This window comes from Homalodisca vitripennis, chromosome 4 (assembly GCF_021130785.1).
Source record: "Homalodisca vitripennis isolate AUS2020 chromosome 4, UT_GWSS_2.1, whole genome shotgun sequence".
In the NCBI taxonomy this organism is placed as follows: domain Eukaryota; kingdom Metazoa; phylum Arthropoda; class Insecta; order Hemiptera; family Cicadellidae; genus Homalodisca; species Homalodisca vitripennis.
In genome coordinates, this window is record NC_060210.1 from 70652416 (window position 1) to 70680242 (window position 27827).

The window sequence follows — 27827 nt, forward strand, 5'->3', positions numbered from 1 at the left end:
ACATATGTGTTTAAATAACCAAACTAACATATGATCGGAAGACCAAATACCTGTCAAATGACTTCTATTTACATTCATTAAATTTGTATAAGTGGCAATAGCCTAAATTAATTTCAATAAGTATTGAATCAATAAACTATATATATATATATATATATTGATAACTATATGAAAAATATCTTACAAATTAAAAAAAAGGTTTATGTCGATAAAACTTACCTCATCAATAAGAAAGAGTTTGATTTGTTGAACAATTGTTGAATAATCTTTCCACTTTCGAGTTATTGAATCCCATTTTTCAGGTGTAGTAAAAATCAACTGATAATCTTGGATGCCTTTGAAATCCAAGTTTTCAAAATCTCCCGTCACTTCCAAGCAGTTCAATCCTAGAGGACTGAACTTATCAAGCCATTCCATATACTTTTCAGTGCACAGAGCCTTAACTGGAGCCACTAAAAATAATGACATGTCATATCTAAAGTAGAAATAGTCTAATTGCTATATAGATAACACAGACGTTCTACTTGGCAAAACACAAAATTTAAAAATGGACTCTAGCAGCATTGAGACAGTAATTGTTAGACTGTAAAACGTCCCTTGTTGCTTGTATGATTGAAAGATATATTTAAAAAATATGACTACTACCACAATAATAGCCCTGTGATTGATAAATAAAGCTAAAACCCATCAGATCATAAGGGATGGAAAAAAAGATAAAGTAGTTCATCTACTAAAACGTAATGGCTGTCACAGAGGTAAAGTAATTGGGGATAACAATTGAAAATCTGAAATGGATACAACACATTGAGAGTTCTATATTGTTGAGCTCTAGCTAGCCCTTTTGAAATGAATAGAATTAAAATAATTAGTGACATAGCAATACAAAACCAGGTTACATTGTTTTATTCAAAAGCAGGGGCATACCCAGAAATTTATTTTAGGTGGGGATAATTTCGGAGATTAAGAGCGTATGTATAGTATTAAGAATAAAATGAAATAAAAACTAATAAGGATATGTATACATTAGTGTTCAAACATATTTTTAAAATTTTGAATGGTTTTACTTGTATTTGACTGATAATACTCATAAGATGAAACTCAATTTCTGGAGGGGGGATTGGTCTCAATGGTTATGCCCCTGTTCAAAACATATCTTCCCTATGGACTTCAGATTTTGGTTAAATTATCCAGAGGTAACCTACAACATAATTTGATGATACAGGACAAGGATGTAAAAGCACTAGCCAGTTCACAATTAAGGGATAGTTGTCATACGTTTATTAATATCTCAATATGTTATGACAGTTGTTTCTTTATATGTGTTAGAGATTTCCACTTATGTCCATGAGAGGAGTCTCTAGAACTTGTAGCATGCACTCCTCCAATACTAGACATGCAATGGACTTCCATCTTCCTATTCATCACTGAGCTCTATGTAAGGAGAAACCCTGAGCAGTATTATGGAACTACTGACCAGTAGATCTTAAGATGTTTACAATAAAGAATTTTTAAAACATTTTAATCTTAATTTTTATTGTGGTTATTGGCTAAACCATTTTACACAGTGAAAGAATACTGATAAATTGGATTGAAATGACTTTAGAGAAAAGTAAATGTTTCTACAACTTGGTCTTGGCTCATGTTAGTTTTAATAATATAGTATTATTATTTTGTATTTTGACAATGCACCATTTGTTTTACAATGGTCATCATTTGTGTCAGACGTTCGTCCATTAATAAACTTTTATGTTAGTGCTTTATAAACACTGATATTTCATTTTATTTCATTTGTCTAATATTATTCTTTAATAACCTGACACTACCACAGTTCTCTATGAATCTGTAACTGAAGAATATTGTCTATAAGGAAGGAATTATATGAAGAATTATTTGTGCTACCCACAATACTGTTCCTTAATCTCATGATTCTCACATAACCCTCGGACATCCTTCCCCCATGATAGTGACTCATTATTTAAAATTTTGTCCTTTCTCACATTACATTATGGCACAGAGAATCAGTGCAGAAGCAGATAACTTGTTACAAATGTATAAACTTTTGAGATCTTTTAAAATTTTAGTTGTATAATAAATTTGTATAAACTTTCATTAAAAGAAACTTTAATTGAAGAATAATATTATCAAATTACATGAAAGATCCTTAATTTTGTAACAAAACATTTAAAATCATTGTATTTTACTGATTACTGACTTGAAAAACCTTATTACAATTATTGGACTTCTAGTTGATATGCCTGCAGTTAAGTTTCTCTTGCTCTCATGCAATACTTGCCAAATACCAGCATGCACTATCACCCTCTAAAGATCTCATTTTTCAACTAAAAATTGTAAGTTCATATTTAAAATTTAAAAATAATTTGGCCTCTAAAATGTTGTAACTTTTGAATGTAATTAAATCCTTTCTAACATTTGAATATATTGTACTTTTTATCCATAAATACTGCATTTCAAACACTTTGTAAACAGATTCACACTATAGTTTTCTTATTTACTTTGACAGAAGTTTTTTTAATATGCTGTATACACTTATTGGAAATGTGTACAGAAATTAAAATAAATAACAAGTTAAATTTCACTCGACAGTTTTTGATACACATTGTTACAGCTGAAGGCAATATAATATTACAAAATTATATTCAGCATGTATTTTAAACGTAATGAAAAAATAAGCAGCTTATAAATTTAGATGCTCTAGTTACGATGAATAACATATGTAATTCAAATACTTTACTATAAAAAATAAATATCAAACAAATTAATTTTAAAAAGTATATGGAAATCTGTGCTACTTATCTGTTCTTCTTAGCAAATGATTATTATTATAGTTGAAATATATAAAATCGTTACATTGTTGGATGGCTCGTGTATAAGACCAGAACCTTTCCTAATCTAAATAATTACTTTCTATAGACAAATTACTTACTGTAAACAATTTTAAAATCCTCAGGATCCTCCATCAGTTCCATTTTTTGTAGTAATCTTACTATGGCAAGTTCAAACAGTACTGTTTTACCAGATCCAGTGGGGGCAGATACAACAAGAGGTTCATCTAAAAATCATGATACAATTCAAACCAATGAATAATCATGATGAATAATCAAGTAATAAATTAATATAAATCAATGATCTCACTACAATTTTACCTGTTTGTAAAATAGTGTCCATGAGTTTTGACTGAATTGCATTGAAGCAAGGATGTGTAAAAATGTGCTGATATCGAGGACCTGTTGCTTGTTAAGAAATCCATATTATTATTTCTACTATCCTAAAGTACAATTGCAAAGAAATAGCTGTCTTACAAAAAAATGTAACTGAGTTTAATTTTAAGGTAGCGGTACCTTAATTTTTATATATGAAGTGAGTTCAAAAAGTAATAAGAATTTTTAAGTTTCAAGGTATGGAGAGTCCAATTGTCAAGATTATTTTATTAAATTGGTACCCATGCTCCTGAAGTATAATAAAATTTCTAGCTGTATTCACTGTTAACCTTTCCAGTGGCAGCTGCTAAGGTTAGCCGTATTTTAAGAACTCAATGATTTTCGTTAGTTAAAAAAAGATCAAAGAATTCGTATAACATGTTATATGAAAAATTAAAGAAAGTGTAACAGTGTAGGAAATTTAACAAAGGCCTAAGGTGAAGTTTGGCTATGAAATGTGTGGCAGCAAAATGTGTTGAATTTTGAACAAGAACAGCGGCGAATGGAAGTTACTAAATGAAATCAATGACGATATAGAATTCCTGAAATATGTTATAACAGATGACGAAACATGGTTTACGGATATGATGTTGAAATAAAGCTCAATATTCCCAGTGGAGGCATTTTGGATTACCAAGACCGAAAAAGATTTGACAAGTGAAGTTAAAAAAGAAAGTTATGCTTGTGCATGTGCTTCATGAATTCTTGTCACAAGGTTAATAAGGTCTGCATGTTCAACGCCATTTGCGTGAGACAATTTAAAAAACGCCCAGATATGTGGCTTTTTCACTATGACAATGCACCTGTACACATTGCTTCATTGGTGTTTGTTTCATGAATTATTGACCAACAACAGAACTGTAACGATGACTCAGTCTCCATATTCTCCAGAAATGTTTCTGTGTGATTATTTATTTCCAAAATTAAAAAGAACCTTAAGAACAATAAAAGGCTGTTGTTTTACAAGTATAGATGAAATTAAAAATGCATTACTGAGACAGTTAAAGGCTATCCAAAGATCGAGTTTGAGAAGTGTTTCGAGGATTAGAAAAAGCGCTGACAAAAGTGCATAATATCTAATGGGGACTATTTTGAAGGTGACAACATTAATGTATCCGAATGAATAATTTTTTTCACAAAATGAAAATTCCTATTACTTTGTAAACTTACGTTGTAAATTTTAAGTTAGACCTATTAAATATTTTAGTATCAGACATATTTTTGAACTTTTTCTTGCCAAAAATGCTTAAAGTATTTTTAGAGGTGTTATCAAAAAATGTTGTGCCCTTTGTTAGCAAATTCGTGTACAGGAATAAACAGTGTCATAAATTTGTTATTTATTGCTAATTTTTTATCATTTGTCTTTTGACAAACAAAAGACGAATGATAAAAAATTATATAATTTATAATTAATATAAATTATATAAATTAATATATATTATTATATATATATATATATATTATATATATATATTATTATATATTATAATAATATTATTAATTATTATTTATTATTAATATTGATATTATTTATATTATTAATTATTAATATATATTATATATTAACATTTTATACACTCAAAAACCAAAAAATAAACATAACCTTAATTTTTGTTCACAATTTTTTTATTCAAGAAGTTTTTATTGCACGTAACAATTTTACAATTGTATTTCAATTGCTAATCAGTGTATTCTATTACAATAAAACATAAAGTTCAACAGCGAAGTTTAGTACTGTAAAATTTATAGATATGCAGAGACAAAATGTTTTTCATTTTTAGAAATAAGAAATAATCTTATAAATAAAAATCAATTACAAAATGTGTTGCTAAGCGCTGATTTCAAGAACGGCCGGACCGATATATGTTAATTCTTTCTTTTACAATATTTGTAGAAGTCTGCAGAAGGTTTCTATGAAGAGAGAAATTGAAACATATTCGCGGAATATTTCTGAATTTGAAAAAATGTAATAATAAGAGTTAAAGTCAAAAAGTTTCAGGAATCGATTTAAATATTCACCTAGCGAACTCAGCGGTAGAAATTTTTTTTGCAGCAGTTGGTACTATTCCTGGGGAGAGAATATGTTTAGTGTTAATATAACCCAGTTGCCAGTGTTTACTTGTAAAGAATATTTTCGTGTGTCTGCAAATTAACTTTCTCGATTCATAAAAATGGCAATTACGGTCCAGCAATCAAACATTAAATTCTGTGTTTTGCTTCAACAGTCACCTAGTGAGACATCTAAGTTGTTAATTCATGCTTATGAAGATGAGATGATGAAAAAGAGTCAAACTTATGAATAGCACAAATGAGTTTGTGAAGGTTGCTTAAGCATTGAAGATGACCCTCACAGTGGAAGTCGTTAACTACAACCACTAATGAAAACAATAGGCTTTTTTATTGGAAATTACCTAAAAAGTGTTAAGTATACCAATATTTTAAAAAAAATTAGGAAAGATGCAATAAGAAAAATTTCCCCATTAAAGAAAATCCCTCAATGTTGGGAAACCCTAATCTCACTATCTTAAGCTTATAATACTGGTACCTTAACCAAAAAAAACTCCTTTAAAAATATCAGAATAACAGTAAAGAAATTTTATTTTGTTCATAAAGGTACCAAAAACTTACCTAATCTAACTCGTGACTCTTCCCTACCGAGGGCCAACCACCCTACCCGAGGATTTACCACCCTATCTGAGAGCCTATCACCCTACTTCTGAACCAAACAGCCTATCTGAGGGTTTGTCATTCTAGCAAAGAGCTAACCATTCTACCCGAGGGCTAAATGCTCTACTCAAGAACCATCAGCCCTATCAAATAGCTTATCACCCTACCTAAGAGAGATTTTTTCCCTTTGAATGGAATGTATTTTTTAGTTTTTTGGGCCTTCGTAATTTTTAATTAATTAGTATTGGTATCTTATTCACTTATTATCCAATTTCCATTTGAAAAATCTATAGATAACATATTAATCCTTAAGAGGTTGTGCCAATTTGTCTTTTGACACACCGGATTGTGCGGCGTACAAAAGACCAAAATGCTTAATTTTGCCTGTTTACTGCAAAGTAAATGTTTTAGAAGCTATCATAACTAGTTCTCTATAAAATAAGCGAAAAGCCTTATATTAGGCCAATATATAATCTTTTAAATTACAAACATCTACAAATCTACATCTCTTACTTATCTATAAATCTGAGTGATAAATAGGTAAAATAATCAAGAAATATATACAAGTAAGACTTAATAAATGTAAATACATAAAATAAACATAACCAGAAAAATACATTAACAAATATAAAATTATGCCTCATGTTTAATTATGCATAAAATATTATTGGTTCTGTTGGTACCAATTACTATAAGTATACATAAAAATCAGCTACTATAAATACAGATAAAACACTTGATAAATTGTAATAAAATAAAAGGAATGGGTACTTTGGTATTATTTGGAGGCCACTATATTTTTACCAGTCTTTCATACCAGGGACCTAAAAAGCTTCATTATTAGAAAGAACAGACTTTATTTTATTTATTGTGAAAATTAGATGTCATTATGGCAATCAGATCTTGTATTTTCTGCCAAAAGGAAGTAATGTTGGCAAAAAGTAGGCCGCTCTATACTTGTCTACTTCTCGTTGTTACGCGATACAAGTATGTTTAGATTAGTTTACATATGTTATACTTTTTGTAACATGTAACGATGGCAAATGTCAGAAATCCTGATATCCTTTAAACCTTCCCATATCAATAACAAACTTTGGTAATTGTGAAGTTAACGCCCAACCCGCAAAATACGAGTTTAGAGTTATTAAATTATTACTATTCTCCTCCTGAGCAAAAAAATTCTAAATGGTCTGATCACGAATGCTTCCAGCCATTACTGCTTAATAGGAAACTCAACTTAAAAAAACACAAATATTGTAAGTTCACCTAAACCATAACTTCCTACTGTCTTAAAAGAAAAGTAGTTACACTTTGAACATTCTAAAATTCATTATTTGTCATTTTAATACCCTAAAACCTTATATAGTTTTGTTAAGAAGTACAATAACAATAGGTTAATAAGACGAATCTTGTTTCCAGTCTGAATGGAAATAAATTTGAAAAAATGCATACAAATTGAACCAAACCTTCAACAAACCAATAAATAGTGTAAAAAAAACAAGTATAAGTTTAATAAATAAGCAAAACTATCGTAACCATAACTTCGTATATACATACTATGTACTTGCGTATCACGTGGTATTTTCTGACCATATACAAATAGCTTTTCTTGATTTAAAAATAACACATGCCATTATTGAAGAGACTGCACAGACCGCTAAATGGTGCATAACTAAACTGTTCTGACCACAGAACACTCAGATAAGCTATCTGGAGCAGATAACGCTGAAAAGCATAGCTAACAAGAAGCACAGTACAGTATATAACCACAAATTTAATTGCAATTATTAAAAAACGCAGTTATTTGTGACTTCCACCTCCTAAAACTATATACATTTTTGTTCAAGAGGATGATAACAATAGATTAATAACGCAAAACTATTATTTTGCCAGGTTGTTAACCCCACTGTACCTAAACTTTAAACAAAAGATAGATTAGATTATCATAAATATGGTAGCAGTATTACCAAAGTTAAAGATAATCTTCACACATGATCTGAGCATAGTACTTACAATATTACTTAACAGGGTAAACATGTTTGACAGCATTTGAATTGTTCTAATCGTAATTCGATATTATCAATCATTCAAGTTTTGGACGTTTAACATACTGTAGCTGTTTCAAAAGGTAATTTTTTATCTGCTTGAAGTTACCTCCAACATCCCTTAAATTATTCTTTATTTATGGAAATACCTATCGTGTTGCCAATTATGCTATTGTACTTAAATGAACATCATTAATGTATATCTAAATCCTTAGAATACAAACAATAAAAAATTAACATTCTAATTCAATAATATTTTGGTCATTAAAGGATACTTATTTCAGAAACTAATCTCAAATTGAGATCACAAATAGACTTGTTTTTTGGTTTCCACTGAGTGCTGTTATTTTCCATTGTGTTTTCCAGGTTCTACAGACCCAACAAATTAATATTCTCAACAAGTACTAGGTTTTTACATAAGCAGTATCTTTACAACTTATAACATTTTAAGAGATAAAGAATTTAAACTACAGAATAAGATAATAAGTATAAATGCACTGTAATTACAACAAAACTTCAGCTTTAGATTTAGAACTAACGATATTCAAATCAAAATCATAACAATCAACTCAACTTCTTCAAAAAAAAAAAAACTCAATCAAAAAACAAACAAGTGCTCTAGAAGTACAATTAAAAGGTTTATTTTGTTACCATGATGCTTCGCTATTCTCTATCTCCTCTGTATATTATCTAACTTTAGTTTATTTCAAATTAAACCCTTTGGCGCAATAAGTATCTTTTACAACATTCATAATGGCAAAAGTTTTACTATTTATTGCAATTCTTGTATACTTATTTTATCTAGAGTATTTATTTAAATTAATTTATAATCATATGCAATACCTGTTGACTGCAAGTTGTTCTTCTTTGAAACTGCGTACTACTCGTCTCTTAAGCTTCGAAACACAAGCAATATTATAATTGGAGTGTGGACTAGTTTATTTCAAATACTCTCTCAAACGATATGCTCTAATATTTTTTCTCTTATACTCCACACCGAGTTTTAGGAAATTTAGCTTAAAACTTTATAAATGTCTTCAGCTAGTGTAAAAGATAAAGATTAGGTTTCGATATTAGTTCTCCGAGAGTACAGATTCGTAAGCCTCGAATCCGCAGGTCTCGTACCTATCCGCTCAGTTGGTTCCATTTCTGCTACAACCCATTATATCTCACCTTCAGCTTGCACTGCTCTCATTTCAGTGTGTTAATTTTGACGTTAGGATCTTTTATTTTATCGCAGAGCTCTTTCAATAAGTCCCACTTCAGCTTCTAAACGGAAATAATTTCTATTTTCATTATATTTAAGGCCTGAAGAAGATCTTCGCCAAATCTTCATTGCTTTGTATGGAGGCTGATTTACTTTTGCAGATATTACATTTAAAAAATTTTCTTTTAGTTTTCGTAAAATTTTACGGAGCACCCGCCCGATGACACGTGAAACCACTTCAGTGCCACCTCGCCGACGAGACTTGATATTACACTTTTCATACTCAGACACATGCGTGAAAAATATATATAAATATTATCAATAGTTCCTATACGATAAAGTGTATAAAATAATTTAGACCAACACGAATGCAAAGCCTATTTATTGTATTTTAACAGATATTATCTCGTAAGTACATAAGCGCGGAGTTAGAGATAAGGGCTCCTCACTCATCAGCAGACCGGTATGCATTTCTTAATTTCCTCACACTCCTTCCCCTGTTGGCTAATCATAACTAGCACCATACTTCTCATCAGTGTCACTTTTTGAACTCTGGCTGCTTTTTCTTCCCTCTTATAGTCTTATAGCTATGACACTGTAACATTTTTTTTGTGAACCTTAAATTTTATAACAGAGAGTAAGAGTTAGATTTTATTAACTTTGGCAGACAGGCCTGATCAACCTGGAAAATCCATATCAGCTGGCTATTAAACAGCTGCAGCTCCAGCTGGCCAAACAACAATTGACTCCTACTTCCTGTTGGACTTTGTTACTGACTGTCAGGCTTCACGAGGCTTATTCTCTCTCTCTCTCATGGCGATAGTTTGAAGATTGTTCAGTTGGAAATTGAGTCTCCACGAGGTTATCTATAATGTCTTTACCTACATTGCTCCCTTCCTGGCCCATTACTGGATTGTTGCCAAGGTGAGGTATTTTAATATTTTTTTAAGTCAAATAATGTGTGCTACCAAGAAATTATAAATACTTTTGAATACAGATACTTCGAATTAATTTTTCTTTTCTCAACCAACCAGAGTAAATATATTAGTGAAATTAAGAAGCAGAAATTACTTGAGCCTTTATTAATTTGTAAGTTGTACTCATAAATATAAATCCTTTCAGATTGTAAATATTATCATAGTGTTTTAATGGTTCATATTTTCTTAGATCCAAACATATGTTGTTGCAATGGTTAGGACTTTTATTTTAAATAATGCATTTGAAATAACAACAAAATGTACTTTAGGTAATAAATAGTGTTGTGTGGCCTATAAGTTAAAAATTATCTGTTAGTCTGTTTTATTTTTGCTGTTGTTTGTAAATTCAGGATAATAAATGTTGATAATTTATGCTACGTGCTTTGTCAAAATGTAAGTAAGAAAAGGCATTTGTAGAATAGGAAACAAATATGAAAAGATGTTTTCAAGTGAATTCTATTTAAAGCTTATTTTAGTTAATAATTTATTTTTGGAATTTAATTAACTATATCTCATTATATTGACTACTGTAGATTGAGTAATTGACTAATAGTTAATTTTTGGGGTTATTTACATTACAAACCGATTATATATCTCTCAAAATACTTCATGTTAAGATTATTTCACGGAATATTTAGGTTTCATTGTTATTATTGTTAACATAAAATTTTACGTGCTATTCTGAAGCAACTATTATACATCTTTTAGTGTCAAATATTTTTGTAGATTCTATTGTCTGAATTGTGCTCAGGGATTTGTTCGGGAGCGGTTTGTGTGCCTCCACATAGGTCTGCGTACCACTACCCACCCAGTGCCCGTGCTATACCTGCTACTGTGCCTTCCTCCCTGACCGTGAGCCCTTACGGAGGCGTATGGTTGTGATCTACGTAGTTGAATAATTACTTATAAATATCTTTCTTTATTGGATACATATTGATGTTTAATGTGCTTTGTGTAAATATGTGTCTAGTTTATGTAAGTATTGTTTGATTGATATCTATGGGTAAAATACCAGAAGTACTAGTGGCCGGCCAAGGTAATGTTGTTTAGTGTATAATTACTGGTGTTTAGGGTATATTGTATTGATAAATCTAAGGGTTACCTGTACCCTCAGACTGTTGAGATCCAAATACAGAAATGTTAATCAAACCTTTTTCCATGATATGAAATGTAAAATTACATAATTTTAATAAATATTTCATTTGATAAATGTTTCTTGTGCAATAAAAAAAAAAAAAAAAAAAAAAAAAAAAACAGGCTCTTAGAATTTTTCTAAACTTAATGATTACATTGAATGAGTTTAGCTTTCTTACATGTATTTCCTTTTCTTAAATTTACCTTGTATTTAACTCACTCTTACTTTGGTTGGTTATAAGGTCATTAATTTTACAACATCATTCAGTAACGGGTCTTTTCCTTGTTCTGACTCCGTTCTCCTACCACACTACTACTGGAAACAAGGTGGCGCCCTCGGATAGTACCGTTAACAGTTAACTCTACTACGCCGTTAACTTGTGAAAACCACACCTACCCTTCCCACCCCCTAGACTGAGCAAACTGGGACCGCTACATTTGGCGCTGTCAACGTGGGACCTGGCTTGTGTGGGGACTAAATATATTTGTGATTTTTTTTGTTCTGATGGTGATTGATATGGACATTATGGTTGGTTAACTTGTTGTATATTGCAACACTTTTGTCGGTACTCGTAATTATTAGTGGTTTTGTTTACTGACTGTTACACCTCTATTATCTTTTCTTAAATTGTGTGAGTGTTCGTTTTTCACTTTGGAATTTGGTTTCTGCTGTCACCATGAATGCATATTATTTACGTCGTCATGAAAATGAATATGAGTTGAAACTTAGAGGTTTAGCTACTACAGGAAATGCAAATCAATTGAGATCCAGGCTCTCTCAAGCTTTTCTTGATAATGTTGAGATTAAGGAAGACGTTATCAGTAATCTAAATGCTGAAACCGAACTTGAAGAATGTGAGGAAAAATTCAATGACCTGTCAGAGCTAGTTGAAGATTATGAAGGAAATACAAAAGACAATGAATATCGAAAACTTTCTGCCCGCCTTTGGCATCTTTACTTGCGAGTGGAGCGTATACCTGTGGATCTGGACTGGGATAAAGACACAGCGGAGGAAAAAGACGACTTATTACAGAGATCAAAACACATGCTGGATACCTTCCTTTCCCTCTCATCTAAGGTAACGGAGAAGCTGGACGGTGCTGAAGAAAGAAGGCGAGTGAAGATACGTCAGTGAATACTGCGGAAGAAGGAGGCACTTCCCAAGGTACCAATACAGAAACTCCACCCTCTCAAGGAAATGTAAATCGGAAGAATATCGCACAAGAAAAGCACCTTCCCCCTCTTGGACATGCTGGACAAGGAATATCTACTATGGTTGAAAATAGGAAACTGAAATCTGATCAGTCATGTATAGAGGCAGAAACTGCAAAACCTATACCAGTCTTCAAATGGGGTTTACAGTTTAGTAATGGTCCTGGCCAGAGCATTGGTGCATTTTTGCAGCGGGTTGAGGAACTTCGTCATGCTCGCGGAGTTTCTGAAGCTCAACTTTTTAGGTCAGCAGTTGATTTATTTACCGGCAATGCTTTAATTTGGTATCGGTCGACTGTGGGCAGAGTCAATTCCTGGGAGCAATTGTGTACGGAGATGAAACTTGTTTTTCAGACGCCGGATTATGACGATATGTTGCTGCAGGAGATTATGAACAGAACTCAAGGCGATCAAGAGCATATTGATCTTTTCATTGCTTCTATGGAGGGTCTTTATGGTCGTTTGTCAAATCCAATTCCGGAACCCATCAGGCTTCGTCAGATTCTTAAGAATCTAAATCATTATTTGCAGGACAAACTCTGTATGTTTGTGATCTCTTCTATTGATGAACTCCGACAAATGGGACGTAAGGCTGAGCTGGGAAGATTGAGAACTACAAATAGTAGGCCTCCTCCTAGGCCAGAAACCGTCTTAGAACCTGATCTAGTTTACTCTCGCACTGATAATCGCAAGAATTCCTCAAATCATCAAGTTCATGCACTTAATAAACCTACGAGTTTTGCCCCAAGGAAGTCCAAATGTTGGAATTGTGGTGAGGAAGGCCACATGTACAGTAATTGTCCTAAAGAGAGGAAACTTTTCTGCTATGGCTGTGGGCATGCTGGTTATCGCAAAACAACCTGTCCTAAGTGTAGTTCAAAAAAACGGGGTACGAAGGGAGCCTCCTCGGGCATCTTAGGAGTACCTCCCTTATCTCATTTACCATCAACCAATAAGTTGTCCAATTGTGATTTGGCTTCATTGCCTAAAGGTATAAATTTTCTGATTGAAACTTCCGCTAATGATCCGCGACCTTATCTACCAATTCGAATTTTTGGATTTAGTTGCAAAGCATTGTTAGATTCTGGAGCTTCAAATACAGTGATCGGAAGAGACCTGATGTGGATTTTTGATAAGTTCCCGGCAAAAATTCGGCCATTGTCCAACCAATTTGTAGAAACTGCTGACCACCAGAAACATAAGATTATTGGAAGAGCCAACATTCCTATTACTCTCGCTCATAAAACAAAACATTTATCTGTCATTGTTGTACCTTCTCTATCTCAAACAATTATTTTGGGGATAGATTTTTGGAATGCTATGCATATTGTTATGGACGCCTATGAGAAGTCCTGGGAATTTTCTGAGAACCCACCAACACGAGGCCAGATATGTGCAATTGGTCTACAAGACTCTACCGTATTGACTACGTCACAAAGGGAAGACTTAAATAATCTTTTGGAGAAGTACTTTTGCAATCAAGGAGAGAAATTAGGAAGAACCCATTTAGTGCAGCATAAAATTGACACTGGAGATGCTTCTCCCATAAAGCAACGCTACTATCCCATGTCTCCCGCTAGATTGCAGCTTGTGTATGCCGAACTTGATAAAATGATTGAACAGGGCGTTGTAGAACCTTCAAGAAGTGCTTGGTCCTCCCCAATCATACTTGTGGACAAACCTGATGGTGGCCAAAGGTTTTGCGTCGATTTCCGGAAAGTCAACTCAGTCACTTGCAGAGATGCTTACCCCTTACCTCATGTCACTTCGATTTTGGATCGCTTAAGGGATGCCCAATACTTGTCTGCGTTGGATATCAAAAGCGCTTACTGGCAGATTCCCCTTGAAGCTTCAAGTAAAGAGAAAACTGCCTTTACAATCCAAGGAAGAGGTCTTTTCCACTTTAATGTTCTCCCATTTGGACTCCACAATGCACCAGCCACCTGGCAACGATTGGTTGATAATATATTAGGGATGGACTTGGAACCTTTTGTCTTTATCTACCTTGATGACGTAATAATAGTCACACAGACCTTTGAGAAACATCTTGAAATTCTGGAAGAAGTCTTCAAGCGGCTAGCAGCAGCTAATCTAACCTTAAATCAAGACAAGTGCCGATTTTGCCAACCTGAACTTCGATATTTGGGCTATATTGTCGATGCTAATGGCCTGAGAGTTGACCCTGAAAAGGTGAAAGCCATTTTGGAAATTCCTACCCCTCGCTCAGTGAAGGAAGTCCGTGCATTCTGCGGTACTGCAAGTTGGTATCGGAGGTTTATCCCAAATTTTGCCTCTCGTCTTTATCCTCTTACTTCAATGCTGAGGAAACATAACAACTTTAAGTGGACCATTGAAGCTCAGAATGCTTTTGAAGATATAAAGGGTAACCTTGTAAAATCTCCAATCCTTTCTTGCCCAGACTTTGGGAAGGAATTTACCATTTCTTGTGACGCTTCGGCTGTTGGTGTTGGAGCGGTACTCTCCCAAATGTCAGAGGAAGGAGAAAATGTGATTGCCTATGCAAGTCGGACGTTGAGCAAAACTGAGCAAAAGTTTTCTGCTACAGAGCGGGAGTGTTTGGCCGTCATTTGGTCAATTGAAAAGTTCCGCCCTTATATAGAAGGAGTTCACTTTGTTGTTGTAACTGACCATCACAGTTTGTTATGGCTTCATAATTTAAAAGATCCTCAAGGAAGATTAGCACGGTGGGCATTACGTCTTCAACCTTTTAACTTCACTTTGCTGCATCGCAAAGGTAAAGAACACGTCGTTCCGGATCTTTTATCTAGGAACCCATTAGAATCTGTACCTGCAGAATTTATCGTTGATTCCCTCACTAACTGTTTTCCGATTGGGGACAAGTGGTATCTGAAGATGATCGACTCAGTAAAAGAAAAGCCTGACCTTTACTCTTCATGGAAAGTTGTCGATAATCAGCTCTGGAAGTGTGTCCCTTCATCTACTTCGGTTGGTGATGAGCAAGAAGATTGGAAGCTAGTTGTACCCAAGGATCAGCGTGGGAAACTCTTCAAACAATTTCATGACGCTCCTACATCTGGACACTTGGGCACGTATAAAACCTACCACAGACTCTTACAGAAGTACTATTGGCCTAAGATGAGGAAGGACACCGCAACATATGTATCTCGCTGTAGGGTGTGTCAGCAAGCTAAGTCGGCTACCTTAAAGCCAGCAGGACTTATGGGGTCTCAGAGAGTAGTGGACCGACCGTGGCAGACAATAAGTCTGGATCTGATGGGACCTTTTGTAAGATCATCAAGAGGTTACAAGTACCTGATGGTAGTGGTGGATTACTTCAGCAGGTATACCCTTCTGTTTCCATTAAGAGCAGCAACTGCAAGACTTGTTGCTAAACATTTGGAGGAAGATGTATTCTTGGTATATGGGGTTCCTAACATTGTGATTTGCGACAATGGATCTGAATTCATTGGTCAACCATTTCGAGATTTGCTCAAGGAATATAAAGTGAAGACTATCTACACTCCTAGTCATCATCCTCAAGCAAACCCAACGGAGCGGGTGAACCGAACTATAGGGAACATGTTGAGATCTTATGTTGGGGATAATCACCGCAATTGGGATATTAAGTTACCTCAGATAGGGTGTGCCCTACGAACGGCAGTACATGAGACCACTGGTCATTCCCCAGCCTTTCTTGTATTCGGACATGAGATCAACTTATCGGGTGAGGGATCTGGGAATCTTGGTGAAGAAGATTTGCCTCAGCTTTCCGATGCAGGTGATCACCTCCAGAAACTGACGCGCTTGAATGAAGTTTTTAAGGAGATCAAAGAAAGGATGAAGAAGGCACATGAGATTAATGCTCAACGATACAACCTGCGGAGGAGAGAGCAGCAGTTTAAAGAAGGTCAACTTGTATGGAAGAGGAACTTCACCCAAGCGGATGCAGTCAACTACAAGTCATCCAAACTCTTTCCAAAATTTGTTGGGCCTTACCGAATTAAGAAGAAAATATCTCCAGTGACCTATCAGCTCCAATCAGAAGATGGGCAATTCATGGGCACCTGGCATACCTCGGACTTAAAACCTTATCTTCAGTAACGGATGAAAATTTGGGAAATTTTCTCATGAGAGAGGGGGTGGTGTAACATTTTTTTTTTGTGAACCTTAAATTTTATAACAGAGAGTAAGAGTTAGATTTTATTAACTTTGGCAGACAGGCCTGATCAACCTGGAAAATCCATATCAGCTGGCTATTAAACAGCTGCAGCTCCAGCTGGCCAAACAACAATTGACTCCTACTTCCTGTTGGACTTTGTTACTGACTGTCAGGCTTCACGAGGCTTATTCTCTCTCTCTCATGGCGATAGTTTGAAGATTGTTCAGTTGGAAATTGAGTCTCCACGAGGTTATCTATAATGTCTTTACCTACATTGCTCCCTTCCTGGCCCATTACTGGATTGTTGCCAAGGTGAGGTATTTTAATATTCTTTTAAGTCAAATAATGTGTGCTACCAAGAAATTATAAATACTTTTGAATACAGATACTTGGAATTAATTTTTCTTTTCTCAACCAACCAGAGTAAATATATTAGTGAAATTAAGAAGCAGAAATTACTTGAGCCTTTATTAATTTGTAAGTTGTACTCATAAATATAAATCCTTTCAGATTGTAAATATTATCATAGTGTTTTAATGGTTCATATTTTCTTAGATCCAAACATATGTTGTTGCAATGGTTAGGACTTTTATTTTAAATAATGCATTTGAAATAACAACAAAATGTACTTTAGGTAATAAATAGTGTTGTGTGGCCTATAAGTTAAAAATTATCTGTTAGTCTGTTTTATTTTTGCTGTTGTTTGTAAATTCAGGATAATAAATGTTGATAATTTATGCTACGTGCTTTGTCAAAATGTAAGTAAGAAAAGGCATTTGTAGAATAGGAAACAAATATGAAAAGATGTTTTCAAGTGAATTCTATTTAAAGCTTATTTTAGTTAATAATTTATTTTTGGAATTTAATTAACTATATCTCATTATATTGACTACTGTAGATTGAGTAATTGACTAATAGTTAATTTTTGGGGTTATTTACATTACAAACCGATTATATATCTCTCAAAATACTTCATGTTAAGATTATTTCACGGAATATTTAGGTTTCATTGTTATTATTGTTAACATAAAATTTTACGTGCTATTCTGAAGCAACTATTATACATCTTTTAGTGTCAAATATTTTTGTAGATTCTATTGTCTGAATTGTGCTCAGGGATTTGTTCGGGAGCGGTTTGTGTGCCTCCACATAGGTCTGCGTACCACTACCCACCCAGTGCCCGTGCTATACCTGCTACTGTGCCTTCCTCCCTGACCGTGAGCCCTTACGGAGGCGTATGGTTGTGATCTACGTAGTTGAATAATTACTTATAAATATCTTTCTTTATTGGATACATATTGATGTTTAATGTGCTTTGTGTAAATATGTGTCTAGTTTATGTAAGTATTGTTTGATTGATATCTATGGGTAAAATACCAGAAGTACTAGTGGCCGGCCAAGGTAATGTTGTTTAGTGTATAATTACTGGTGTTTAGGGTATATTGTATTGATAAATCTAAGGGTTACCTGTACCCTCAGACTGTTGAGATCCAAATACAGAAATGTTAATCAAACCTTTTTCCATGATATGAAATGTAAAATTACATAATTTTAATAAATATTTCATTTGATAAATGTTTCTTGTGCAATAAAAAAAAAAAAAAAAAACAGGCTCTTAGAATTTTTCTAAACTTAATGATTACATTGAATGAGTTTAGCTTTCTTACATGTATTTCCTTTTCTTAAATTTACCTTGTATTTAACTCACTCTTACTTTGGTTGGTTATAAGGTCATTAATTTTACAACATCATTCAGTAACGGGTCTTTTCCTTGTTCTGACTCCGTTCTCCTACCACACTACTACTGGAAACAAGGTGGCGCCCTCGGATAGTACCGTTAACAGTTAACTCTACTACGCCGTTAACTTGTGAAAACCACACCTACCCTTCCCACCCCCTAGACTGAGCAAACTGGGACCGCTACAACACTATCTTCAATCTTTATCACCTCATCTCTGACAATCCTCGGATCCTTATAACATGAACAAACCTCCTCTCTCGTTCTCGCCGTGCTCTATCTTCTCGGTATTTACAAACTATTCTCTTGTTTCTCCTACAGTCTTTCTAAGGACTAAATTTTTGGCGTTGAAGCCATATTTTGTCGTAGATTTTCTTTTTCATTTTGAGAGACCAGCCATGCATTGATATTTTTCAGAAATTCCGTCACCAATTTTCAGAATTCCAAATCCACTCTTGTGTTTTTAAATAACGACCCTACCACTTACCGCATTGCGATATGTTTATTATTGTCATTTAAATTACCTTGCTCGTTTTGCATTTCTGAATATTGCCATATGGAAGTATATTTTCAGGACTTTTTAAAATCAACGAGGCAGAAAAGTATTATGTATCCGGATTTTCTAGGATTATACGGAGCTCTAAAAGCAAGGGGTTTAACATATTCGGCTTCAGACCACTATCTTATTGTACCCATGAAGACTGCGATTCTTTTAATACAAGATTTATTTTAATCTATACATTCAACAATTAAAGAAGTTGAAGAGTACAAACTTCTCATTGATGTATGTATGAATTAAAATAATTTTCAATTCAAAAACTTATTTCATTGTCAAACGGATGGAATGTGTCATTGTTGTAATAGCAATGGAAAATCCTTTGTGTTGCTTTATTGCAACTATCTAGCATATTTTTCCTAGAATTTGGATTCGCTACGTTGACGATATATTTGCAGTGTTCAACAAAAATTAAAACCTCGATGACTTTATAAATTAACTAAATTCATTTTACTCCAGCATTAAATAAATTTATTCATGAAATTGAGTCCAACAACTCATTTCCCTTTTTAGATATATTGGTAATCAAAAACACAATTTCAAAGCGATTATAGTTCGATATATATCGTAAACCAACCCACACTGATAATTTTATAACAAATAAATCAAATTTATACATCAGCACTACATAAAATACCATGATGTTCTTACTCAGCTGTATTCAATAGAATCCAGAGTTCCTCAAGGAAGTGTACTTGGTCCATTTTTATACTTACTATATACCGCTGACCTCCCAGAAAATAAACATACTCAAATTGTAGCTTTCACAGATGATACTGCAGTTTTGTCAGTCCATAAAGATTGTGTTCGAGCATCTTATTACTTACAACATAACTTATATGCAATTGGTTTAAGACATGGAGAATCAAAATTAACGAAAATAAATCAGCTCACATAACGTTTGCGTTAAATCAAAATTCTTGTCCTTCAGTTACATTGAATAACGTTCATTTAACCCAAGTAACTGAGGTAAATATCTGGGCATGCGCTTAGACAGAAGGCTTAAATCCCACATTTGGACAAAAAGACAACAGCTAAATTTAAAAACAAATTAAATGAATTGGCTTCTCGGATCTAAATCAAAACTTAGTCTGAAGTACAAGATACTATTATATAAAACTATCCTAAAACCTGTATGGACATATGGTGTGCAGTTATGGGGCACAGCAAGCAACTCAAATCGAGAGATACTATAACGGAATCAATAAAAATTGTTAAGAAAAATTGCAAACGCGTTATGGTATGTATCCAATAAAACGCTACATCAAGATTTGAACATCCCAACAGTCAAAGAAAAAATAAACAAATTCAGTCGCATTTATCTTTCAAGATTAGATCATCCAAACCAGTGGACTGCGGCGAAGTACCTGGGTGTGTTACTCGACTGCCGTCTTCGGTATTGGGAGCACATTCAGGCGGTGTGTGACAAAGCCTCTAAGGTGGTTGTGTATCTCGGCAGGCTGATGGCTAACGTAGGAAGCCCTAGGTCAAGTAAGAGACGCCTCCTCATGTCTACTGTAAACTCAACCCTTCTGTATGGCGTAGAGGTTTGGGCGGGTGTCATGAGGATAAGGCGATACAGTCAAAAGCTGTTATCGGTACAGAGAAGAGCGGCAGTTAGGGTTGCCTGCGCCTATCGCACCGTTTCCGGTTCGGCCGTGGCGGTCGTGGCTGGGGTGATTCCTATTGATCTGCTGGCCATCGAGAGACAGACCGTCTTCCGGGAAGCTGCCGAGCGGGGTAGAGAGGATGTCTTGGCTGCTGCCAGGGTGGAGACTCTGCAGGTTTGGCATCGGAGGTGGACGGAAGGATCGGACGGTCGCTGGACCTTCCGTCTCATTCTAGAGCTTCAATCCTGGATAGATCGTGTCCACGGGGAGATAGATTTCTACCTGTGTCAGTTCCTGACGGGGCACGGTTACTTTAGGAAGTACCTCTACAGGATGGGAAAAGTCAGGTCGCCTCGGTGTGCTTACTGCCCGGAGGAAGATGATGATGTTCATCACACCTTCTTCGCTTGCGGGCGCTTCAACGAGGCCAGGCGAACGCTCGCCACCACAGTTGTCGATGTTTCGGCAGAGACCATTGTAGAGATGATGCTGCAGAGTGAGGACGCCTGGAATGCAGTCACCACTCATGTACATGCGATCCTTCATCAGAAGCGTGAAGACGGATGCCTGGCCGACCCCTAGCTTCCGAAACAAGTAGCTTTGTCCTGGTTGGGACATAAGACACACGGATCAGGCAAGATGTCATCCGAAAGGGTTCCGGCCCGGGCCCTCCGTGGACCGTAGGGGGTTTAGTGGGTAGTCCGCAAGGGAGTCCCACACTCCGTGCGCAAATGCATTCTCCCTACATAAAAAAAAATAAAAAAAAAAAATCTAACTCAATTCTAATTGTCAATGTTGTTTCTGTATATAATATTTACTTATTGTTCTTCTCAAATTGAACAGATTGTAAACAAATCAAAATGTTGTTAAGAAAAAATTCATTGTTTTAGTTCTGTGACCGTGACTTGTTTACTCTTCTTTGGTCAGTTTTCAAAAATTGACGTTATTGGTTGTTACAGGTTACAGTACTGTAAACTGTACGTACTTTGCTTACTCAGCGAGGGGATGAGTTAAATTTGAATGTTTTACAGTCTTTAGTTTTTAACAGTATACATTAGCATTGTAAGTATGTAAAGCAAGATTGTTCAGTTGTATGTGTATTGGCTTTATACTAATTATAGTATCAATGCATGCAGTTATCTGTTAAGAAACGATTAAACAGTAACCCTAGAACTTGCAGTTAAGTTACTGTGTAACCTAGGCAGGTTACATTTTTAGCATTTTGTATGTAGTAAAAAGAAATTATAAATCAAACTACCTTGACATGTTTATGGTTTTATTCATAATCTACATACATAAAAGGAGATATCATGATTAACTGATACAACAAAAACCATGAAAGATAAAGACAGAAATTTAGTACATAGACTAAATTTGAAGTAGACATGTTTATTAACCCAGGAACTGGCAGTCATTGTGTAAATAAATGGCATTTTTCATTGCTTAAGACAAATTGTAGGCTAAACCTATATATGTAATACATTATTTTTTCAGTGGAATGTGGAGATAATTGTGGTATAAAAATTATGCATAATTAAACAAAAATTTTAAATAGCCTATTAATTTTGAAACTTGGTGGGACTGCACCTTGTAAAATGTGATATAGGCTAACAAGTATTAGAATCTAAGAGAGTCAATTTATTCTTACCTTTATGTAATAAAAATATTTAATGGCATTCAGGTTCTCTTGAAGAAGAATTGGGTAGAGTACAATAAGCGGGGCCGGATTTTATATCGCTTAGCCTTTTACAAGCATTTATATTTGCTGTTTATGGTTGGAAGCACCCATCTCCAAAGGCCTCTGGTTGTGACACACTGTTTTGCTACTGTGCCATGCATTCCTCGGGCACAGAACGTTTACACCATTGGATCGGAAGGCCACAGTATATATATATGTATGTGTGTGTGTGTGATGCAACTTGGGATATCTGATCAGTCGCCTAGATCAATCACCACAGAGAATGCCTTTCAGAGCAATAGCCTAGATCCTAGGAATGAGTAAAATTAGCTCAACCTCAGGCAGTCCGCAGAAGCAGATCCACACCAGTAATGAATTTGGATCTCCTCATAGGTTATAGAGTGACACGAAACAGGGTACTTTGGGATTATACCGACCACACCAGTATGAAGAACACAAAAATATAAATTTATAGAAACAAACATGATAGAACGAAAAAACAACTGTTTAATTACAAAATTACAAACATTTCCAGGTATTGTTGTCGCTATTATTTTATCTTTCTCGAGAATCCCGATTAGGGCAGGGCGCGGCATCACATGATTTGCACGGTACATAATTGCCTTTCCATTACAATTCAATTTATATTTCTGATCAGCCCCTCTAGAATTTGATATTTTACTGATAGTTACTATCTCGAAGGATGTTTTTCTTTCGCCGACATCAGTGCGGGGCAGCACCAAAGGTGCTGCCGAAGCCCATGCTGATGGCCGGAGGCACTCGCATTTTGGGTGGCGGAATGTGATCAAGAATAAAAACAAGTTTTGAGTGTTTTTTCAATAAAGAGTTTAGTTTGGTAATGTTTGTTTTTGTTGAATTTTGTGTTTGGAGAAATGTAGAGGTAAAACACGGAAGTATAACAAAGCGACGCACCAGCTGAACGGGCGGCGAGACTCTGCAATCACGTTATCTACTAGACCGCTCGACTTTGACCTCTGTCTGAGGGTGGGGAGGGGTTTGCGATAAGACAATTCCTGTTTTATATTGACAAAATATTGTTCTACGCTAATCTAGTAATCAGTAGAAGCAAAATGTGAAATAACGATTCATGTCTGGGTGTGGTCGGTATAATCCCAAAGTACCCGAAACAGTGCCACCCCTGGGGAGGCACTTCCTTCTCCATTGGGGATCACCTGGATTTATTCAGCCCATCCCCAAAGCCCAAAGTGACGTTAGTTTCTTTTTTTGTAGTTGTTAGTTTTTTTTTTTTTTTTTTTTTTTTTTTTTTTTTTTTTTTATAGTACTTGTACATTGTTAGTGTTATTTACCACTGTCTAATGAACTTTTCTTGGAAATACACTCCTTATATAATACAACACACACATATATACATACACACAGTAATTCTGTTAAGGGTTTAAAAAATATGACTATGATAAGTTTATGTACAGTCAACAGTACTTCTTCCAGAACATTTTTCTTCTTTCTAGAATGCTAAAATGGTAACCAAAACTATTCTGTTCCTGTACAAATGGTCTTTTTTGGGGTCTAAACACTCTATACATTTAATTCATAAGCCAACAGTACTTTTTTCTGCATAATTGTCATCTCCCTTGAATCTGTAAATTCTAACTAAAACCATTATGTTTCAGAACAAAAATGAGCTCAGGAGGAGATTCCGATCCAACTCTTGAGAGACTCTTTAACGGCCACAAAGGAGAAATTACAGGGTTGTCATTTAATCCAGATGCTACTCAGCTGGTGTCCTGTAGTACTGATGCCTCTTTGATGCTGTGGAATTTCAAAAAAGAAGCTCGTGCTTATAAGTATGAGAATCATACGGATAGTGTCACTGATGTACACTTTGCTCATTCGCATAAAATGTTGGCATCATGTTCCAAAGATAGAACTGTTCGTTTGTGGAAACTCTCAGTAAGTTCTTTTAATAGAAGTTATTAAGTTATATATTTGTAAGGCTTACTTGATATCAGTTTCGTTTTTTTTTTTTAATTATTGGATGTGGGAATATTAATGGTAGTACAAATATTTCACCACATTAACCACTATTATCTTCCATTTATTCATAGCTGGATTGTCTTTTGGCTGAAGTTTTATACAAATTCTTTATTATCTCAATGCCATATTTGTAATGTGGTTGACTTGACCCAGTCCTGGCATGACAACTTTGGATTCAACAGTGGCTACCTATCAAGGAAGAGATTAAAAAATGTATTGCATCATTTCTCTTTCTCTGATATTAAAGTATTAAGGAAAGACAGGTTAAATATGTACTGAAAAAATATTGAACTTGATATATTTATTGATAGATCGATTAACACAATATGCTACAATTACTTTTGACAACTACTATAATTGTTATTAAATTAAGTAGTTACGTCAAAATGTTATGTTTACCATGCTCAGTTGTTTGTTAAACAAGTGTGTTATTTAGTAGTGATCACATGTATAATTACTTTATGAACTATCAGGTGTGTATAACTTTGTATCCATATCTGGGCATTGATAATCAGTTAAATTGGTTAAAATTTTAAAATATGGTGTATTTATTAGTACAGTAAGATGAGAATATTGTAAATCTTATGCAAAACATGAATTAGGCATTTACTATACAGTATAAGTGAACTCTATATTGTGTTTTGTTATTTAATATCATTATTTTAATATTCAAAATGTGATTTTCAACATCTACTAGGAAATGCAATGTCTAAATAGTATAAAAGTGGATGTGAATGGCTAAAATATGTTAAATGTAAATAACACTATTCAAGAAATATTTTATTTCAACTTTAATTATTCCTCCTTGTGAGACACTATGTAAGAAACTAAAACAGAAACATTGTATTCTTAAACATGTGTTGGTCATTAACTTGATCTTGATGAACGGGACTGTCTTAAAGTGTTATATGAATGAGACGTCCCTGGTTTTTGTATGATTTCATCTGGGCACTAATATTTGTTCTAAAACTTACTGGCAGAATGCATTAATTTTAGATATAAATTTGATTCTTTCTATGATTCAAGGCAAGAATACACCATACAATGTATCGTCTAACAGGCTTTGCTGAGATTGTTTACAAGATTTCAAATCTTAGCTCATTTTATTCTTGAGATGTCCTGCAGACAGATGGACGTTCAGAAAAGACAGCCTTCAGATTAAAGAAATTGGGTACTTTGGGATTATACCGACCACACCAGTATGAAGAACACAAAAATATAAATTTATAGAAACAGACATGAGAGAACGAAAAAACTACTCTTTAATTACAAACTTACAACGATTATCAATTGTTAATGGGGTCAAATTCCGTTATATGCCCCCAACACTTAAACTTTTTTCAATGAATTTAGAACGTTATAAAACGATGTAGTTAAGTAACAGAACTAACATTCCAGCAATCAACAAGCATTTCCAGGTACTGTGATCGGTATTGTTGTCGCTGTTATCTTATCTTTCTCGAGAATCCCGATTACGGTAGGCCGCACGGCATCACATGATTATTTAAGTTTTTGCACGGTACATAATTGTCTTTCCATTACAACTCAATTTATATTTCTGATCAGCCCCTCTAGAATTTGATATTTTACTGATAAGTACTATCTCGAGGGATGTTTTTCTTTCGTTGACATCAGCACGGGGCAGCTGCCGAAGCCCGCGCTGATGGCCGGAGGCACTTGCATTTTGGGTGGCGGAGTGTAATCAAGAATAAAAACAAGTTTTTTGTGTTTTTTCAATAAAGAATTTAGTTATTGTTTGGTAATGTTTGTTTTTGTTGAATTTTTGTGTTTGGAGAAATGTAGGGGTGTACACGGAAGTACAACAAAGCGACGCACCAGCTGAACGGGCGGCGAGACTCTGCAATCACGTTATCAACTAGACCGCTCGACTTTGACCTCTGTCTGAGGATGGGGAGGGGTTTACGATAAGACAATTCCTGTTTTATATTGACGAAATATTTTTCTACGCTAATCTAGTAATCAGTAGAAGCAAAATGTGAAATAACGATTCATGTCTGGGTGTGGTCGGTATAATCCCAAAGTACCTAGAAATCATTCTTGTCTATCTAGAAATGATGTTTCATACAAAATTTAAAGTTCACACATGAAATCCTTCTCTAAATTGCCACATGATGTATTCACATTTTTGTTTATCAAGTTAGATTTCATATCAGTGTTCAAATAATAAAAATTGTGGTTAACTGGGGCGTGTTCTATAACGTAAGAGTGTGATGAAATAAAAAAGTTGAACCTTCATTTAACATTGACCTTCAACCCTATTCTTGTTTCTTTTTATTCTATAGATAAAAATGTCTCATGTTAACATCTCATATGATTGTACTCAATATTTATACGAATTTATTTATTCTGCTTCTATACTGTTATTGCAGTTTTAAGATCATTGTAAAAATATTTGCTAATGCTCAGTTAAATCCTGTGGAGTCAACAAATTAAGTGTTGCCCATACAGAAATTAAGCGTCATGCAAACTTTCAAGTCTGTTGGTCAGTTTGTTTTTGAGATATTATATCTAAACAAACAGAATTAAATTTTTCCAGCCCCTCTAGCAATAGACTTCTTTGCTTACACTCAGCCAATAAATATATTTACTTTTACAAGGTAATGCAGACAGATGTTTTTTAACTTTTTTTATCATTTTTTGGACATAATATTATGGTTTTGACTATACAAACTCCAATATGAGATGGAACGAGAATATACAAGAAATGTGGTTTTAAGTGGTATATAGGAATGCAATTTTTTAAGCCTAAATTCTTGAATTAGTACTTGTTAATGATTTATTAGACTATTATTTCAGATATCAATGAAAAACATTTGTTAAATCAAGTTTTCTTAACTATCAATTATGTTATGAACAATACAAAATAAAAACACAATAGCCAAACATCATAAGGTTAATTTAATTCTAGTGACATGTTGAAAAAACTAATATTCTGTTAAATTTCAATAGTGTATTTTTTTCAGATTAAACCAAGATCCAGAGGTTTCAAGGCTCACACATCAGCTATCCGCTCTGTTCAGTTTTCACCAGATTCATCATCTTTCATAACAGCATCAAATGATAAGAATATCAAAATGTGGTTATCTGAACACTGCAATAGGTAAGTTACTGTTTTGTTATTTTGATTGTTATATTAGTTAGAAATTTACATAAAACTACTTACTCGTCAGTCTGGTATAAAAAGAATCATTCGCCAAGCAGCTAAGGCCATGGCTGCTCTTCTGTTAGGTTGACTACAAACGTGGTTATACTCTAATTCGGTGTGTAACTTTTATTCACCCTTTGAACAGTTACGTCGCAATGGTTCAATCCACCTGCTGTATTGATATTACTGTTGTATTTTTGTATTTTTCTTAAAGCAGTGTCAACATGTTGCGGTATGTTTATTTTTTACTACCCTGACATCCCTGAGCAATATTTAGAAGCAAATTGTTGTAATTAGATACAATATTATAAAATAATACAAATAACCTTCATCTTTAAGTTCAAGTTTTTTATCCTCGTACAAACCATAAATCGACAAACTGTTTTTGAGCACGGGAAATTACGTCTTTTATACACTTCCATCACTATCACTGATATCAGAATTGCACTCGTAATCACTGT

The 27827-nt window shown here is 34.3% G+C and overlaps 2 protein-coding genes across 2 annotated transcripts in view; one reads left to right on the forward strand and one right to left on the reverse strand.

Moving 5' to 3' along the window:
- The window catches only part of LOC124361057 (probable ATP-dependent DNA helicase HFM1), a 40079-nt gene extending 31588 nt beyond the window's left edge, over window positions 1-8491 (reverse strand). Inside the window, exons 1-4 of the mRNA XM_046815093.1 lie at window positions 8206-8491; window positions 3165-3245; window positions 2945-3070; window positions 220-452 (exon numbers count right to left, since the gene is read on the reverse strand). Coding sequence (XP_046671049.1) covers window positions 220-452; window positions 2945-3070; window positions 3165-3245; window positions 8206-8284 — 519 coding nt within the window. The 5' untranslated portion in view covers window positions 8285-8491. The remainder of the gene's footprint in view (window positions 1-219; window positions 453-2944; window positions 3071-3164; window positions 3246-8205) is intronic.
- Window positions 8492-21412: 12921 nt separating this feature from the next.
- Window positions 21413-27827, forward strand: part of LOC124359495 (POC1 centriolar protein homolog A) — a 31277-nt gene continuing 24862 nt past the window's right edge. Inside the window, exons 1-3 of the mRNA XM_046812266.1 lie at window positions 21413-21568; window positions 23837-24116; window positions 27185-27321. Coding sequence (XP_046668222.1) covers window positions 23844-24116; window positions 27185-27321 — 410 coding nt within the window. The 5' untranslated portion in view covers window positions 21413-21568; window positions 23837-23843. The remainder of the gene's footprint in view (window positions 21569-23836; window positions 24117-27184; window positions 27322-27827) is intronic.